This window comes from Nicotiana sylvestris, chromosome 11 (genome assembly GCF_000393655.2).
Source record: "Nicotiana sylvestris chromosome 11, ASM39365v2, whole genome shotgun sequence".
Classification (NCBI taxonomy): domain Eukaryota; kingdom Viridiplantae; phylum Streptophyta; class Magnoliopsida; order Solanales; family Solanaceae; genus Nicotiana; species Nicotiana sylvestris.
In genome coordinates, this window is record NC_091067.1 from 163,401,232 (window position 1) to 163,419,364 (window position 18,133).

An 18,133-nucleotide genomic window follows, 5' to 3' on the forward strand; every position below is an offset into this window, starting at 1 on the left:
TACAATTCTAGGGCCTTAAAGGAAAATTTTTTAATTACCAACAGTTAAGGAAAATTAGAATCAATCATGAGGGGTCATGATTCTGCGTGTTTCAACATATAAATAGAGACGAATGGAATAGAAGTAGCAAACAAAACAAGGTCAATTATATAGGCAGAAAGAAATAAGAGATGAGCAAGCACAGTCATATAGAGGTGATGCAAGTAGGCTAGAGATTCAGCAGGACATATTCGAAGCATGGTGACCACGAGAAATTAACAAGACCAAGGCAAAGAAAGTTATGCTAACACACAGAGCCTAGGCAAAGAGAATCATGCTAACACACGGAACCAAAGTGAAGAAAATCGTGCTCACACACAGAAATAGAGTAAGAAAATCATGCAAACATACAGAAACAAGTAAAGAAAAATCAGGCTAACACACAGAAACAAATAAAGAAAATCATGCAAACTCACAGAAACAAGTAAAGAAAATCTTTTTAAAAATTAGCACTTTTAACAGAGTCGAGTTAAAACGCAATGGGAACATAAAATCAGTCAAAATAAACAAGGGAAAAAGGTTTAATCATGAAGAAATCGGTTGAAATAGGTATATAAAGAACTCCGAGAAAACCCTAGTTTTCAAAGAAAGTAAAAACGGTTTAGACTAGAGGATCTTTCAGAAGAAAGCTCGAAAATAAGCAAATCATAGAAGGAAACAGGTTTAAAGCATGAAAATAACACAGATATGAGAGATCCAGAAGAGAGTTAGGGTTTCAAAAGGAAACCTAGGTAGAAATCGAAAGAACCTGTTGTAACTTCGTAAATCGTAACACACATGGTGTGATTTTGCCCAAAATCACAACAAAGAAGCCTCGAAAAATAGAATCAGAAACCTTAGGTCTGAATCAACATGGCCCAGGACCCTTGAATACCTTAGAGATGATGAGCAAGGTGATGAGAGTGACCATTGGAGGCTTGCGGTTTGAGAGATAGTCGCCAGAGATGACCGGAGAAGGAGGTGAGTGGAAGAGTCTAGGGTTAGGTTTGAGAGAAGAGTGGAGACGAGAGAGCATCTAAAGGTGGCAATTTTGGAAAAGTGACTTACGATTAGGGGCCGTTTGAAAATTAAAAAGAAAAGAAATTATTTGGACAGTTGATCTGGGAGATCAATGGTCAGGATTAAAACGGGTAGGTAGGTTCCAGAATTGGATAAGGATTAATAAGGTATGGGTCGGGTGATTTGGGTGTGAAATTGGGCTGGAAAGGGGTCCAATTTTGGCTATAATTGAAAGCCAAATTTGGTTGTTATTTAAATAGCCAATTTTCCCCTATTTAATTTATAAAAAATAGTAGGTAATTTCTGGAAAATAAATTAAGGTACCAATATAATTTAAAATACATAATTAACAATTTAAAAATACAGGATCCAATTTTATGCATATAAACACAATTATATCTAAAAATAGGCTAACATTGCAATTATATGCAATTTAGCTTTAAAAATACCAAATGTATTTGTAAAAAATACATAAAAATTACATTAGCCTTATTTGGCATAAATATAGAAATTAAATAAAAGAATTATCAAAACAATAATTTTGGAAATAATTATTGGGATTTTTTATGGATAAAATAGGAGAAAATAAATCAATTTAAACCCTTAAAATTATGAAAAAATAATAAAAACCTTGTGCATGCTTATATATGCATATATATATATATATATATATATATATATATGCTATTTTGAAGGTATTTGTGCATATTTAAAATATATAGGGAAAAATTGGGTATCAACAGCTACAGAGTTAGGAAAAAATTCATATCTATTCTTTCATGTCGTACGGTTTGGTTTCTCAATACTAATTGAATTTCTACTATGTTCATTCGCAGATGGTGAGAACATGCACTTCCTCATCCACTGATCAGCAGCCAGAGCCCTCAGCAGCAGCTCCCACGAGGGGCAGAGAGCGAGGCCGAGGCCGTGCTAGAGGCCGAGGTAGGAGTAGAGCTCAGCCTAGAGCAGCAGCACCAGCAGCGGAGCCTCAAGTTGAGTTTGATGATGAGGTTCCGATCCAGGCAGTTCCGATGGTCCTAGCTCAGGTCCTAGAGGGGTTCATTACTACCCCAGTACTCCAGGATGTTATGGTCCGTTTAGTGGGCCTTATGGAGAGTGTCACCCGGGTAGGCTTGCTTCCTGTAGCACCAGCCGTCTCTCATGCTGGAGGAGGAGCCCAGACTCCTACTACTCGCACTCCGGAGCAGATGTCTCCCTAGTTTCAGACTCTAGCAGCTCAACCAGTTGGAGTAGTTCAGCCGGGTGTGGTATCTCAGACCGGTGATAGAGTAGCTATGTCTACGATGCCTTGTGGAGATTAGACATGTTCACCAAGCTCTTCACTACCACTTTCAGCGGTGCATCTTCTGAGGATCCCCAGGATTATTTGGACTGATGTCATGAGGTTCTCAGGAACATGGGGATAGTGGAGACCAATGGGGTCGACTTTGCTACTTTTTGCTTATCTGGATCCGCCAAGACTTGGTGGAAGGATTATTGTTTGGCTAGACCAGTTGGGTCACCAGCTTTGACTTGGGATCAGTTTTCTCAGCTGTTTTTGGAGAAGTTTCTTCCTGTCACTCAGAGGGAGATCTATCGGAGCCAGTTTGAGCATCTTCATTAGGGTTCTATGACTATTACTCAGTACGAGACCAGGTTTATTGATTTGGCTCGTCATGCTCCACTTATACTTCCCACTGAGAGAGAGAGAGAGTGAGGAGGTTCATTGAGGGACTCATTCAGCCTATTCGACTTCAGATGGCTAAGGAGGCAGGGAGTGAGATTTCTTTCCAGGAGGCGACCAATGTGGCCAGAAGAGTTGAGATGGTTCTATTATAGGGAGGTGGTCAGGGGTCTGACAAGAGGCCTCGTCATTCGGGCAGATTTAGTGGCGCCTTGTCTGGAGGCAGGGATTTGTATGGTAGAGGCCATCCTCCTAGGCTTTTTCAGTTAGCACTTCAGGTTTCTCACGGTGCTTCAGGTGGCCGCGGTTTTCATATGCACTATTCTGATCTGTAGTCCTATAGTGCACCACCAGCTCCTATCAATGCACCATCGCATTAGAGTTTTCAGGGTCGTCAACCCTAGCAGCCGAGGGCTTGTTTTACTTATGGCGACACGAGGTACATTGCTAGATATTGCCCTCGAGCACCGAGCAGTTCTCATCATCAAGGTTCCCATGCCATGGTTCGAGCATCGAGTGTTCCACAGCCCGCCCAACCAGCTAGAGGTGGGGGTAGAGGTGCTAGAGGTGGAGGTAGAGGTAATAGAGGTGAAGCTTAGGCCGCTAGAGGTGGAGGCCAGCCAGTAGCAGGCCATCCCAAAGATGTAGTTCAGAGTAGTGGGCCCATCCCCGATGTTATGCTCTTCCAGCTAGACCTGAGGTTGAGGCTTCCGATGTAGTTATCACAAGGTCAAGATTATTCAGGGTAGACTTCGTACAGCTCAGTCCAGGCAAAAGAGTTATGTCGACTGTAAGGTTCGTGATTTGGCATTCATGGTCGGTGAGCGGGTATTGCTTCGGGTGTCACCTATGAAGGGTGTGATGAGATTTGGAAAGAAGGGCAAGCTTAGCCCTAGGTCTATTGGCCCGTTTGATATTCTTGATCGAGTGGGAGAGGTGGCTTACAAACTTGCATTGCCGTCGAGCTTATCAGCCGTGCATCTAGTGTTTCATGTGTCCATGCTTTGGAAGTATCACGTCGATCTATCCCACGTATTAGATTTCAGCATTGTCTAGTTGGGCAAGGACTTGTCTTATGAGGAGGAGCCGGTAGCTATTCTAGACCGGCAGGTTCGTCAGTTAAGATCCAAGAGTTTTCCTTCTGTTTGTGTTCAGTGGAGAGGTCAGCCTGCTGAGGCATCGAGCTGGGAAACAAATTCAGTATTCTGACGCCTTAAAACCTCCTTTTTATCTCAACTCGATTTGTGTGCGTGGTCCAAACGTATATCCGGAAAGCTTTTATGTAAAAATATGAGAAATAGAAATTTCTAGAGTTAAAATTTGATTATGGTTGACTTTGGTCAACATTTTGAGCAAACGGACCCAGATCTGTGTTCTGACAATCTTGGGAGGTTCGCAGTAAAATATGATACTTGGGCGTATGTCCGGAAATGAATTCTGAGCTCGCAAGCCTTAGAAATCAATTTTTGAAAGAAATTGTTTTGCTGAATTTATTTATGAAATAAAGAAAAGAATTAATGTTTGAAACCATTGGTATCAGGCCCGTATTTTGGTTCCGGAGCCCGGTACAAACTTGTTAATGTATTTAAATGATAATAGTGAAGTTTGGTGAAAAATGTAGTTTATTTGACGTGATTTGGACCTCCGGTTGAACAGTTATGAACTTTCAGTGTTCTTGATGAAAATGGTGAGTTTTGAGGTTTAATTCATAGTTTTACATGTTATTTTCATGATTTGATTGCATGAGAAAGTCCGTATGATGTTTTTGGGTTAGTGTACATGTTTGGTTTAGAGCCCCGAGGGCTCAGGTGAATTTTGGATAGGCCTCGGAGTGAAATTTGGACTTAAGAAGTTGCAGGTTTTTAGCTGGTATGTTGCAGGTCTGCAGGCTTTACATTTGCGAAGCCTAACTCGCAAATGCGATATCGCAAATGCGAATAACCCATTGCAAATGCAAGAGAATGCCTGGGCAGGGCTGGTTGCAAATGCGATCATTTTCTCGCAAATGCGAAGAGGCCCAGAAATACCCCTTGGTCACAAATGCGACTCCCCCGTTACAAATGCGAGTTCACAATTGCGAACAGTGGTCGCAAATGCGAGTGTAGCAGGTCCTGAAGGGTTCTCAATTGCAAACCCTGGTCGTAACTGCGACATCTGCGACCTGCAAATTCTTAACTTAGCCGAAAATCTTTCATTTTTCAAACCCTTTCAAAACAAAAACACTCTTAGGCGATTTTTCAAAGAGAAGTACTCTTCCAAATCGATTGTAAGTCATTTCTAACTTATTTTTATTAATCTTTAACATCTTTTCTCATGATTTCAACTCAAAATCAAAGGTTTTCATGGGGGAAATTAGGTGTTTTGGGTAGAACCTAGATTTTTCAAATTTTGGGGATTTGGACCTCGATTTGAAGTCCGATTTCAAAATAAATTGTATATTTGGGTTCGTGGGGGAATGGGTAATCGAGTTTTGGTTCGAACCTCGGATTTTGACCATGTAGGCCCAGGGGCGATTTTGACTTTTTGGGAAAAACTTTAGAAAACCTATTTTCATGCATTGAAATTGATTCATTTAGCATTTATTGATATAGTTAAGTAACTTGTGGCTAGATACGAGCGAATTGGTGGTGGAATCAAGAGGTAAAGTAATAGTTGAGGCTTGAATTATATTCGTGGTATCGAGGTAAGTGTTTGGTTTAACCTTAGCTTGAGGGATTAGGAGTTGTGTCTTATTTGCTACGTATTAACTGTGGAGTACGACGTATAGGCATGGTGACGAGTATCTATACGCCTGTGTCAAGCATGTCCGTGAGTCTTGTATTGTTATTTTTATGACTCCGTTGTGGTTTATTCGTGCTTCATATGAGAATTATATTATTTTTCCCTTGCCGGGATGTTGTTGTGATATTATTATTTCCTTGACGGGATATTGTTGAAATATTATTGTTCCCTTGTCGTGATGTTGTTGTGATATTATTGTTTCCTTGCCAGGATGTTGTTGCAATATTATTGTTCCCTTTCCATGATGTTGTTGTTATATTATTGTTCCCTTTGCCGGGATGTTGTTGTTACATTATTGTTCCCTTGCCGGGATGTTGTTGTTATACTATTATTCCCTTGTCGGGATTCTTTTATGATTGGTGTTGATAAATAAAATGGGAGCGGATCGCACGCCTGAAACGATACTATATGAAATGGGAGCGGGTTGCACGCCTACGACGGTACTATATGAAACGGGAGCGGGTTGCACGCCTACGACGGTACTATATGAAATGGGAGAGGGTTGCACGCCTACAACGGTACTATATGAAATGGGAGCGGGTTGCACGCCTGCAACGGTACTATATGAAGTGGGAGCGGGTGCACGCCTGCAACGGTATTACATGTGTACTTGTTTTTTTTATTTCCTTATCTTTTACTGGTAATTGATTTATTGCATTCCTTACTTTGCTCTACTGTTATTCTGCTGTTATTTGTTGCTCCCCGCAGCTGTTTCCCCGCCCAACTTTAGCTGTAATTATCTGCTTTTATCTCTGTTGTATATGATTTAACTGCACAAGTTCATTTGGTAGTATGGTCCTAGACTCGTCACTACTTCGCTGAGGTTAGGCTAGGCACTTACCAGCACATGGGGTCGGTTGTGCTGATACTACACTCTACACTGTGTGCAGATACTGATACCGGATCGTTTGGACCGCAGTGAGGGTGCTATCTTCAGTCAACTCAGGTGACCCGAGGTAGTCCTGCAGACGTCCGCGGGCCTTGGCGCCTCCTCCTATCGCTTCTCTTTGACTTGTGACTCCAAATTCTGGGTAGTATTGTACTTCAAATTATGTAGCAGTGTTTGGTTGAATTATTACGTTTTCGTCTTCCACATTTCCGGTTATCTAATTTATTCCGTTGTTTAATCACTCATTATTTTAAATTGTTGAACATGTTTAATAAAAGGGTAATGATTTTATAATATTCGGCTTGCCTAACATCCGCGAGTAGGTGCGATCACAACTCCCGGGGGTGAAAAATCCGAATCGTGACAACATGACTCTTTAAAAATGCTTAATACTATGGGCTAGCTCAAACCTTATTTTAAAAAGACATTATATTTTTTCTGACAATCTCTTGTCAAAGCAAATAATATATGCAGTTTTGATAAGACTAGTACTCACAGGTCATAGCATAACTACTTGTTAGAACTACTAGTTAATTTCTTTAATGTTCAATCATTATGATGTGCTTCCAACTTCCTTGGAAGTAACTAATGAAATCCCAACCATTTAAGAAACATCTAAGCACATGTTGACCTAGATCAAGATGCACAAAGCTGAAAATTTTATTAATTTTAGTCCTCAAAGTTGTGAACTATGTTGTGATCTAATGGTCAATAAAATGAGCGAGAATTTTGGAGATCAGGGTTCAAATTCCAGGAAAAAAATACTAGGCGGCGAGTTATTCGATAGTTGTGCAGGTAAATAAGATGAAATAATTTAGGTGCGCGAAAGCTGTTCAACTCTATCCTTATTTAAAAATATCAGTTGACTATGTAATTTTTGAGCTCAGAAAGAATATTTATTGGTTAAAAGTTGACATGAAAAGAAGTGGAACCTAATCTAACATATGTAAGACAACATAATGGGCAGATGTTGGATGAGGAATTGCATTAATTGCAAAGCCAATTGTTATTGTCTATGAGATTTAAAACGTGGGCTTGTTAAAAGTACAGACAAAAACTGGAAAAAAAAAACAAAGTAGATCTTTTTTCTGTAAAATCTCCTAAGTATAGAACTTAATGTTTGTTGAGTAAGTCCATGAACTTGTCAATAATTAGGGAATATTACCAATAAATGTTATTTTATTTCCAAAAGGTTGCACTCATCATGCTATCTACATATTTAAAACTTGCAATTTAGGCATGGAAGTTTTCTTTGTAACCACTTATTGATACAAAACATTAGTAGTTTAAATAATTGTTGCATTAATTTAAGGGATGCAATTGATTAAGTAGTTGTGTTTATTAATACCGATACAACCGAAGCGTGGATAGGGGCGCTCCTATTGATTGCATCATTGCTTAATTTTTGGTAGAACCCCACCCACCACTGAAGAGTCGCATGCATTTCATATATGGGCAAAGACACTAACTTTGGAAGCGAAACATGATCATATATAAATAAAAATAGGAGTTAGCGACAAACAAATTATGTTGCTAAATAGAAAATCTATCGTTAATCCTATTTAGCGACGAATTACGAAAAAATTCTGGTAGCGACGAAGTTCGTAGCTATTTCCATTTTTTAAGTGAAATTTCTGCTATTTTGGGTCTCATAAACAGCTGATTTTCTTTACTCTTACTATATTAATTTTGTTAAAATTTCATCCAATTTTCTTGTTTAGTTTTCTCTTTTTGTTTAAATTCTTACATTTGGCACTTAGTTCTGCAGACACAACAACCAAAATACCAAATCATAACGTGAACACTTTGATTGAACAAAAAGATTGCCTAATTATATAATATTTGATTAGCCTTGTTAAGTAGAGCTGTCACATTTATTTTAAACAACAGCATTAAACCCTGATTAAACGAATATACTATTTAGTTGTAATAATGGTCTTAGATCCATGCATGTTATAATTATCCAATACATTTGTTTAAAATTTAGATCTTCTTGTATTTAATTGCCCTAAATTATTGAATCGTCTCGAAAGACATCAATTTACTAAATGATATTCTTTTTTCAAAAGTGAAAAAAGGTTGATTTACACCATTTATGGATTTATATCATTCAGTGGACTTCACATGAAAACATGAATTCTTATGAAGAAATCGCATATAGTTATTTTAATATGACAAAAAATAATTTTGCGACTTTATTGTTATAACATATAAACTTTAGTCCGGAAGTAATACTTAGAGATTTCTACAAATTTTGTGACTTAATACCAAAAGGATATTTAAGTCAATTAATCATAGTGATCTAGCATATCATAGACAATCTTATATGGTTTGAGTCTCAAAGGAAGAAAACTCATGTCTTTATTCATATGGTAACAAACACTTCAAGAAACATCATAATAGACTATGAAAGACAAATGCTTATATTTGCGTCTCCAGCAACTTATTAGACTTGAAACCTGCAATGTTCAAAAATGAATTAAGAATTAGAGTTAAAATGGTTATTTAGATCATAAAATATCGATAATCAAAAGAATTTGCATAGAGATCAAGTTGAATACCTGGACACACTAATATCTTTTCTTGTGTTTTTTCATTCTCGTAACGATTCTTTGTTCCAGTTCTAAAATTATCCTGGAAAACCATAATGGATTTTGAGTTGAGATTATGTATATTATGGATAGTCCAATAATTAATCCACAACCGTAACCTATGAGAACCGCCAGCCAACTGATCATTGATGAATCTTCATCTTCTCCTTGATCTAGCACATTTGGGGTTGTTGCTTGTGTTACTCCGTCATCACCACAGCCTCTTGAGGGTGAAAATCCACGTAATCCTTCATTCCCTTGGTATGAACTGTTCTCGAAAGTATCAAATTGATTTCCTTTAGGGATGCATCCAACGAGATGATTGTAAGAGAGATTTAAGACTGCAAGTGATGTTAGAGATACAAGTTGTTGCGGAATTCCTCCACCAATTTTGTTAAATGAGAGATCCAACGATTCAAGTACATACAAATGTTGTAATGATGCTGGTATAAGACCTTCTAAGCCATTGTGAGACAAGTTCAACGTACGAAGTCCAATGAGACCTCCAACAGTACTTGGAATACAACCTTCAAATCTATTCCTTGAGAGATCAATAACCATATTATTAGTACTCAAAACATGAGGAAATTGAAGTTCCAATCCTTTTGTTGTAAATATCAAATTAGATGTTTCTTCTACAAATGTTAGGTTTCTCATGTTCTCATCATTTATTTTCATGGCTTGGAAATTCTCAAAAAGACCTGTTGGTAAATTCCCATTAAATGCATTGGATGAAAGATCCAGAACTTGAAGTTGTGAAAACAAGTTTCTATTTCTTGACACTCTGATGGACCCATGCAACTTATTTGATCTCAAATATAAGATCTTCAAATTCGGTAGGATTCCCAACCATTTTGGAAAAGTGTCGTTCAACTCATTGTTACCTAAATCAAGTAGTTCCAAATACTTGCAATTGATCAAAGATCCTGGGATTTTCCCCTCTAACTTATTCCCATGCAATTTAATGACTCTGAATCGGTTTCCAATACTAAAATTTGCTTGAATTGTCCCACTAAGATTATTATTGTTTAAGTCCAAAACCTGAATACTATCCATCTCACCCAAACATTCGGGGATTGTTCCCTGTAAATTATTACTTCTCAGATCTAATAACAGTAATGTTTTCAAATTGCAGATGGTTGAATCAATCTGTCCACTGAGATTATTTTGAGAAAGGAGAAGATATTGGAGGTTCTGTTGGTTTAGGAGTGACTTTGGAATAGGACCTTGCAGCTGATTTTGTGTTAGATCAACGTTCCACAATGTTTTGGACTTTAACTCTCCAATTTTGCCACTGAAATGGTTATTGCTCAAGTCTAACCATTCTAGTGATGAGAGGGATAATACACTGGAAGAAATTGGACCAGTTAGGGAATTGGACGAAACAACTAAGTCCCTAAGTTGTGTCCCATTAAAGCACTCAAGTCGGCCATCAAAGTTGTTATTTCCAAGCCATAAGGTCTTGAGATTACCGAATCTGAAGAGCTGGGAAATTGGTCCTTCAAGTCGGTTATTTTCAAGGTGCAAAAGCTCTATGCGAGTTAGATTCCATAGAGGTTTTAGAATAGGTCCCGAGAGATTACAAGAGCTCATGTCCAGTTTATTCAATGAAGTTAAATAGCTAAATGATTCAGGTATATTACCAGTAAAATTCACACTATTGAGATATAAATCCGTGAGAGATGTACTGCTATTCCATTTGATCATTGGAAACCTAACTTCGAGCTGGGTATTGTGCCATAAGTCAAGATATTTCAAGTTGGAAAGGTGAAAGACTCTTTCAGGCAATGTCCCATATAATTGCGTGTCTGCAAGTCGTAGAATTGTTAAATAAGAAGAGAAATTTAGAGGAATGGTGGAAGAGATGTTGACATAGTCAAGATCAAGCTCTCTTAATTGGGTCAAGTTCTTAAAGAGCAGTTCAAAATTGTGAGGTCCAAGTCTCACATCATCATTGATACGAAGAACGTATAATTTAGAAAGATGAGAGATTTCTAAAGGAATTTGACCTGAAAACTCTGAACTTGATAAATCAAGATGTGTCAAACTAGAAAACTCACCAAATTTAGGCGAAATGTGCGATCCATAGAAATCATTACCAGATAAATTAAGCCTTTTGAGATTAGAGAGTTTGAAGAGGCTACTGTTGGAATGAAGCTTGCCTTGAAGTTGACTGCAACCGAGGTCAAGCTCAACCACATGGCGTGTTGTCTCGTCGCAGTTAACTCCTTTCCATGAGCAGCAATCTTTGCTCCTATTCCATGAAAGAATTTTAGGATAAGATGTGTGGCAGTAAAATGAAGCGTCAGGATCTATGGTAAACATCTTTTTGAATTGTAGAAGAGCAAGAGCTTGATCTTTGGGGCACAAATGTGGTAAGGATGAGGAGAAAGCAAGTCTACAGAGCAGAAACAATACAAGTTTTTCATAACCCATTTCTGCACTATAAAGATCAAGAAATCTTTGCTTTGTTACTCTATTGAATAATTCTGAGGTATATATAGCACAAAGCAAAGAAAATTTACTGTTGATGCTTTGCAGTAATCAATTCCAGGAAGCTCACCTAGTCATTTTCAGTCAAATTTTGAGTTGTCAATTACTGTGATAAAGTTTTAATGGGATGAATGTTTAGAGCGCTAAGACTTATTCAATGATAGTGTATGTATTTTGACACGGTGAAGTTGTTCTAATGAAAAAAACAACATAATTAATTGTTCATCATATTATGCCATATTAACTGCAAGAACAAATATTGAAACGGAACAGTCAGGATTCATACAGTTGGCTCGAACAACCTTGGGACTGAAACATGGTCGCTATATTAAATTAAAACCTACATACTGTAGAACTATCTACTCTGGGGATATTAACTTTATCTAACTGTAGCATAGTAGATAAACCTCATTTGGCTAAAATTCAACCATCTGCAGCTTAAAGGTAACTTCCCTTTTTTCTTATTGCTCCATTATCTACTCACAAATGAGCCAACTTTATGTCTTTCTTTCACTAGTATAATGAGATGTTTTTCGGTCAAATTTTGAGTTCTCTGCAATTATTAATTCTTGAATATGAAAGCAAAAGGGCTGAATCTTGTTATTCAATACTAGCTCTTTTTTTTTTTTAATTGCAAATTTTTGTCCTACTGTTGGTGCTGGTGGGCATTTTAGTGGTGGTTGTTATGGGAATATGCTGAGGATATTTGGTCCAAGAGTAGATCATGTATTGGATGCTCGACTAGTGGATGTTAATGGTAGAATTTTGGACTCGAAACGTGCAATTTCCAAAAATCAAGAATTAAAGTTAAGAGCATTAAGGATAAAGGAGGTAATAAATACACTGATTTATAAAATAAAATAAAAAAATAAAAAAAATAAAAAATTTCTCAATTATAAAATGGATAGACCATAAAACATCTACATTGTAGAAATACCTCAGAGCAGCTCTGAATTGATAGATTAACAAAAAATGGTAAATGAAAACTAAAACAGTTACCTCAACTGGTGACATACAACACCTCTTTTAGTGGCGATCTGGAATGCAAGGATAAATTCCGAAAAGGATATAAATATATTAAAACATTTGTGTGAGGCATTACACAAAATTTGAAGTGACAAAAATACAACAACAACCAAGTATAATTCCACTTAGTGAGGTCTGGGGAAGATAGTGTGTACGCAGACCTTACCCCTACCGTGGGGTAGAGAGGCCGTTTCCAATAGACCCTCAGCATTCTTCCCTCCAAGAACTTCTCACTCGAACTCACAACCTCTTGGTTGAAAGTGGAAGTTGCTTACTATCAGAGCAACCTCTCTTGTCTGCAAAATGCAAGTTCAAAATGTTAAATTGTGCAAGTGAGATCATAATCTAACGTAATAATTGTTTATAATTTAAGTAACAAAAAAACATAATTGTGGTAAAGTAACCAAACATTAAATAAGCTGCGGTAAAGTAACCAAACTTTATATAAGCTCAAAGAAGAAATGCGGAAAGGAATCGAACACCAAGAGGTCTTCGTTGTAACATAGTGTCTCAAGATTAGGTGTTTCAAGTTAGCCAACTAATACTGAAATGTCTCACCACGGAAGGTTGTCGCTGAAATATTGGTCGCTATTACAATGGCGACACATAGAACAACATTTGGTGGCGATGGTAAAAAAGCCGCCACTAATACGATCACCAAAAACTTTATTTCATCTTGTGCTCTAACAGTAATAAACAAAGTGAGTAGATTACTCTTTAAGTATTACTTTTCTCATAAGAATATATTTGGCTAATCCAAACTACTTTATTTTTATTGTTTACTTATAATTTTTGTGAATATTTTCCGCTTGGATGTGAATGTGCATCCGCTCCTGTTGCATCATTGTTAAAAAAAATATCTTTTGCGGCGACCGTGATCATCACAAATAGTATACAAAAATGCACTACAAAATAAAATTTAGGCATATGTAGCACTACTTTTGAGGACGACTATAGAGAGTGCCACCGATAAGATTGATATGAACCAATGGTTAGAATATGTGGGCATTTTGTTTTCTTTTTCTTCTCTATTCTCTTTGTAATTTTTCTTTTTTTTAATAACGATCACTTTTGTTGGATGAAACGTTCTAAGACTTGTACTAGCATAACATTCCAAGCCATTACTATGGAAATTGAAGGCTCACCTATTCATATATTAGTCATTGATAAGTACATAACGTACATTCCTCCATATATCACAAGGGCTTGTTCTACATTAGTTTATATATCTAGCGTCAAATGTAACGAACTGGTATTTGAGTAATTCAAAAGAAAAAAGAAAAAAAAAGGAAAAGGTTGGGGTGGACGTTCAGGTAGTTCGAATTAGAGATAAAATATTCGGTTTGGATTTTTGATTTTCGGAATGAGAAAATGACAATTCAAATCCAACCCAAATAAGCTCAGATTGGATCGGATTTTTTAAGCTCGGTTTCGATATTTAAGATTTTCGGTTTTGAGCGTATAAGTTGAGACGTTTCCACTTCTTACAAAAATGAATATCCAAATGAAGTACTTATGTTAAACACTACTAGAATTCTCGAAAAAAGCGACCAAAGTTGGTATGTCACAAAAAGCGACCAAAGTTGGTCGCTACATTAGCGAAAATAATAAAATAAATATTTGAAATACATTAGCGACCAAGGTTGCTCGTTACTTGGTCGCTAATTTCGTCAAAACATTGACCGGACTGGTCAGACTTGCTTGGTCAAAGGTAAACTGAGATTAGCGACCAAAGATGGTCGCTAAAATGGGACTCACCTATAAAATTTTAATAATTATATTATTATTTTTAAAAAATTATAAAATATAAATATATATAATTTAAAATTAGCGACCAACGTTGGTCGCTAAATAAAGGGTAAGAAGTTAGCGACCAACTTTGGTCGCTAAAATGGGACCCAATTATAAAATTTTAATAATTATATGTTTATATAAAAAAATTATAAAATATAAATAAATATAATTCAAAGTTAGCGATCAAAGTTGGTCGTTAAAAGAAATGGAGACCAACTTTGGTCGCTAATCTGGGACCCAGTTCTAACGTTTACCAATTATATTATTATTTTAAATATTATATAAAATATAAATAAATCTGAGTTAAATTTAGCGACCAACTTTGGTCGCTCGTGTAAATTTATGTATAATTAGCGACCAAAGTTGGTCTCTTTTAAAGTCAACAATGGTCAAAATTAAAAATCACTTTTGTATTTACTATATAAATAATATAAATATAAGCCGTTAATACTATTGTAATACAAGGGATGAATAGACTAAAATATACTCTAACATGCTATATAAGCAGTTAAGTAGTACTACGAAGCGTGTGTGTGTGTGTGTATATATATATATATAATATACTTACACTATACTACGCACTAAGTATCAGTGCATTAGCTTATATATATATATATATATATATATATATATATATATATATATATATATATATATACTTACACTATACTAAGCACTAAGTATTAGTGTATTAGCTTATATATATCGAATATAGCTTATATATATAATATATATACTTACACTATACTATGTACTAAGTATCAGTGCATTAGCTTATATATATTCGATATGTATATAGTAGAAATTTAGGATTTTAATTCAATTTAAGCTATATATATATATATATAGAGAGAGAGAGAGCTTATTTTAAATTGTAATTTTTTTAGAATTAGCGACCAAGGTTGGTCGCTATTCTGGTCAAATGGTCAAAAAATTGCGACCAACTTTGGTCGCTATTTTGGTAAAAATAGTCAATACTTATTTTGCTACCAAAATAGCGACCAAAGGTGGTTGCTATTTGTAAAACAGATCTCCAAAACCGGGTTTCCCCTCCCATTCTTTAAAAAAATTTCCCCAAAATCTCTTTTTTCTCTCTCACACTCAACCCCCCCCCCCTCCGACTCCCAGCAGCAGCAGCACCACTCACCGCCGGCGACCTCCATTCCCAAGGTAGGTTTCTCTTTCCTTTATTTATTTTTTTCGAAATACACTGATTTTGTTTAATTTCTCCATGTTAGGGTTCAAAGTTATATATTATTCGTTCAACCATGTTAGGGTTCAAATTTACTTTCTCCATGTTAGGTTTAATTTCTCCATGTTAGGGTTCAAAGTTACGTCAACCATGTTAGGGTTCAAAGTTATATATTATTTGCATTTTTTAGGGTTCTTATTAATACATTTAGTCTAAAATAAGTGATTTTACCTACTAATTTGGGGAAGAAATTGTTTGAAGAGAAGAAACTCTAAGAGTTGAACCTTTAGGATATGAATTGAACTTTTAGGATATGAATTGAAATTTTGGTTTATATATTGGAATTTTAGTTTATAAATTGAAATTTTAGGATATGACTTGAACTTTTGTGGATATGACTTGAACCTTTAGGATATGTGTCATGACCCGGATTTTTCACTTCGGGAGTCGTGATGGCGCCTAAGAGCTAGGGCAACCAACTCTTTACTACTTTTATCTTTTATAAATTATTTCTTTTATCAAATATTAGTAATAGCATGAAAAATGACTGAATTAAATAAATATGCGGAAGACTTAAATTAAAGTGACTGAATGAAAATGCAGAATCCAACATAAATCTCTACCCAAGAACGGGTGTTACATTACTCACGAACTTCTAAGAATACTGAATACAATCGTCTGAAAGAAAATAATAAACAGTTTGTCTCGAATACAATGAGATAACAGACTAAAATAATATATAGAGGAGACGCCAGGCCTACGAACGCCTACAAGGCTACCTCGGTGTCTCACTAGTTTGACTGCTCACACCCGCGCTACTGCTGATGCTACCCAAAACCTGTATCTGTGCAAAAGAGCATAGAGTGTAGTATCAGCACAACTGACCCCATGTGCTGGTAACTGCCTAGCCTAACCCCGGTGAAGTAGTGACGAGGCTAGGACCAGACAACCAAATAAACATGTGTAGTTCAAGTATATATACATACAACAAAGAAAGTACTAGAAGCAACCAATCAATGTGGGAGGGGAAACATGCTGTGGGGAGGTAACAGTTTCAAATAGAAATATTCAATAAAAGAAGGAGACAACAAAGTCATAATATCAACAAGTATCAAAAGGAATCGACAATTTGCATGGCATCACCCTTCATGCTTTTACTCTCTTCCTCACCCAAGCAATATATAAAATAAAACTGTACACGACATCACCCTTCGTGCTTTTACTCTCATCCTCACCAAATCAATCGTATCATTAATCATGTACACGGCATCACCCTTCGTGCTTTTACTCTCTTTTCTCACAATATAATCAATAGATATCAGTACGGATGGCACATCGTACGACACTGCATCACCCTTCGTGCTTTACACTCTTTCCTAACCATATCAAACAATACACGGCATCACCCTTCGTGCTTTATCACTCTTCCTCACCCAAACAACAATCACAGATAAGGGGCAAGGAAGTAAACTGGATAATAATCGGGATTCCAATAAGGGCACAACAATTAACAATAAAATTCCCGGCAAGGAATATATCAACAATTCCACAATTATCTCAGCAAGGGAATAATTCAACAATTCTTTCTCTTTCTTTCATTCTTACTTAGTAATTCATTTTATAACTTGAGCCAACGCTCCTTAAATATTAAATATCACAATTTCTTTCACATGCCCTTCACAACATATAGAAGTCATCATTTAATCATGGAAGATATAACAAAATTCGAATATTCGCAATATAAGGACTCACGGTCATGCTAGACACTAACGTATAGATACTCGTCACCATGCCTATACGTCGTACTCGACAAATAGCAAGTAGCAAATAAGAATCAACTCCTATTACCTCAAACTAAGGTTAGACCAAACACTTACCTCGCTTTGCAACCAAATTCAAGATTTCAATAAACCTTCGCCTTGAAAATTCATGTCTGAAGGTTTCAAATCTAGTCACAAATAATTTAATATACTCAATACAAGTAGTAGAAATTAATTCCATATGAAATTACTACTATTCCGGATTAAAATCCGAAATTCATTTAAAATCGACATCGGGACTCACATTTTGAATCCTGGAAAACATACAAAATCCGAACACCCGTTTCGATACGAGTTCAACCATACAAAAATTATTGAATTCTGACATTGGATCGCCTTTCAAATCTTCAATTAAAGTCTTTGAAGATTTCAACCATTTTCAACCCACTCTTTACCCATATAAACTCAACAATCTTCCAACAAACCTTACTTGCACACATATATGTATTTATAATACTCTTACACCCAATAATTATACTCATAATCACCCATCTTTACCCCAAACTCGAAATGAAAGACTAGGGTATGGAATCATTACCTCTTAGATGATGCTCTTGTGATTGGGTTCCTTGATTCTTGAAGATTGATGGAAGATTTGGATGATTTAAATGTTGGGTTCCTCCTCCTCTATCTAAAATGCTCTCACCTCTGTCTAAAATCAGCAGAGAATGACCCCAAATGACTCCCCAAAGACTATATATTAAAATGGGGTCGGGTTATAAAAATAGGGAAATTAACCCTCCGATGTCGGGTTTGCTATAGAAAAATGGACCGCAAAACGAGAGTGCTGGCCGCATAATGCACCGCAAAATCGACGCCCAAAAC

The 18,133-nt window shown here is 36.4% G+C and overlaps 1 protein-coding gene across 1 annotated transcript; it reads right to left on the reverse strand.

Moving 5' to 3' along the window:
- Positions 1–8,626: 8,626 nt before the first annotated feature.
- LOC104214922 (receptor-like protein Cf-9) lies at positions 8,627–11,438 on the reverse strand. The gene is made up of 2 exons (XM_009764647.2): positions 8,954–11,438; positions 8,627–8,851 (listed from the first exon to the last, which is right to left on the reverse strand). The coding sequence occupies exon 1, from the start codon at positions 11,417–11,419 to the stop codon at positions 8,963–8,965; it is 2,457 nt and encodes an 818-aa protein (XP_009762949.1). The 5' UTR covers positions 11,420–11,438; the 3' UTR covers positions 8,627–8,851; positions 8,954–8,962.
- Between the last annotated feature and the right edge of the window lie 6,695 nt (positions 11,439–18,133).

Coding starts and splice junctions, on each gene's coding strand:
- LOC104214922 (XM_009764647.2), bottom strand. CDS start 11,419: ATGGGTTATGAAAAACTTGTATTGTTTCTGCTCTGTAGACTTGCTTTC.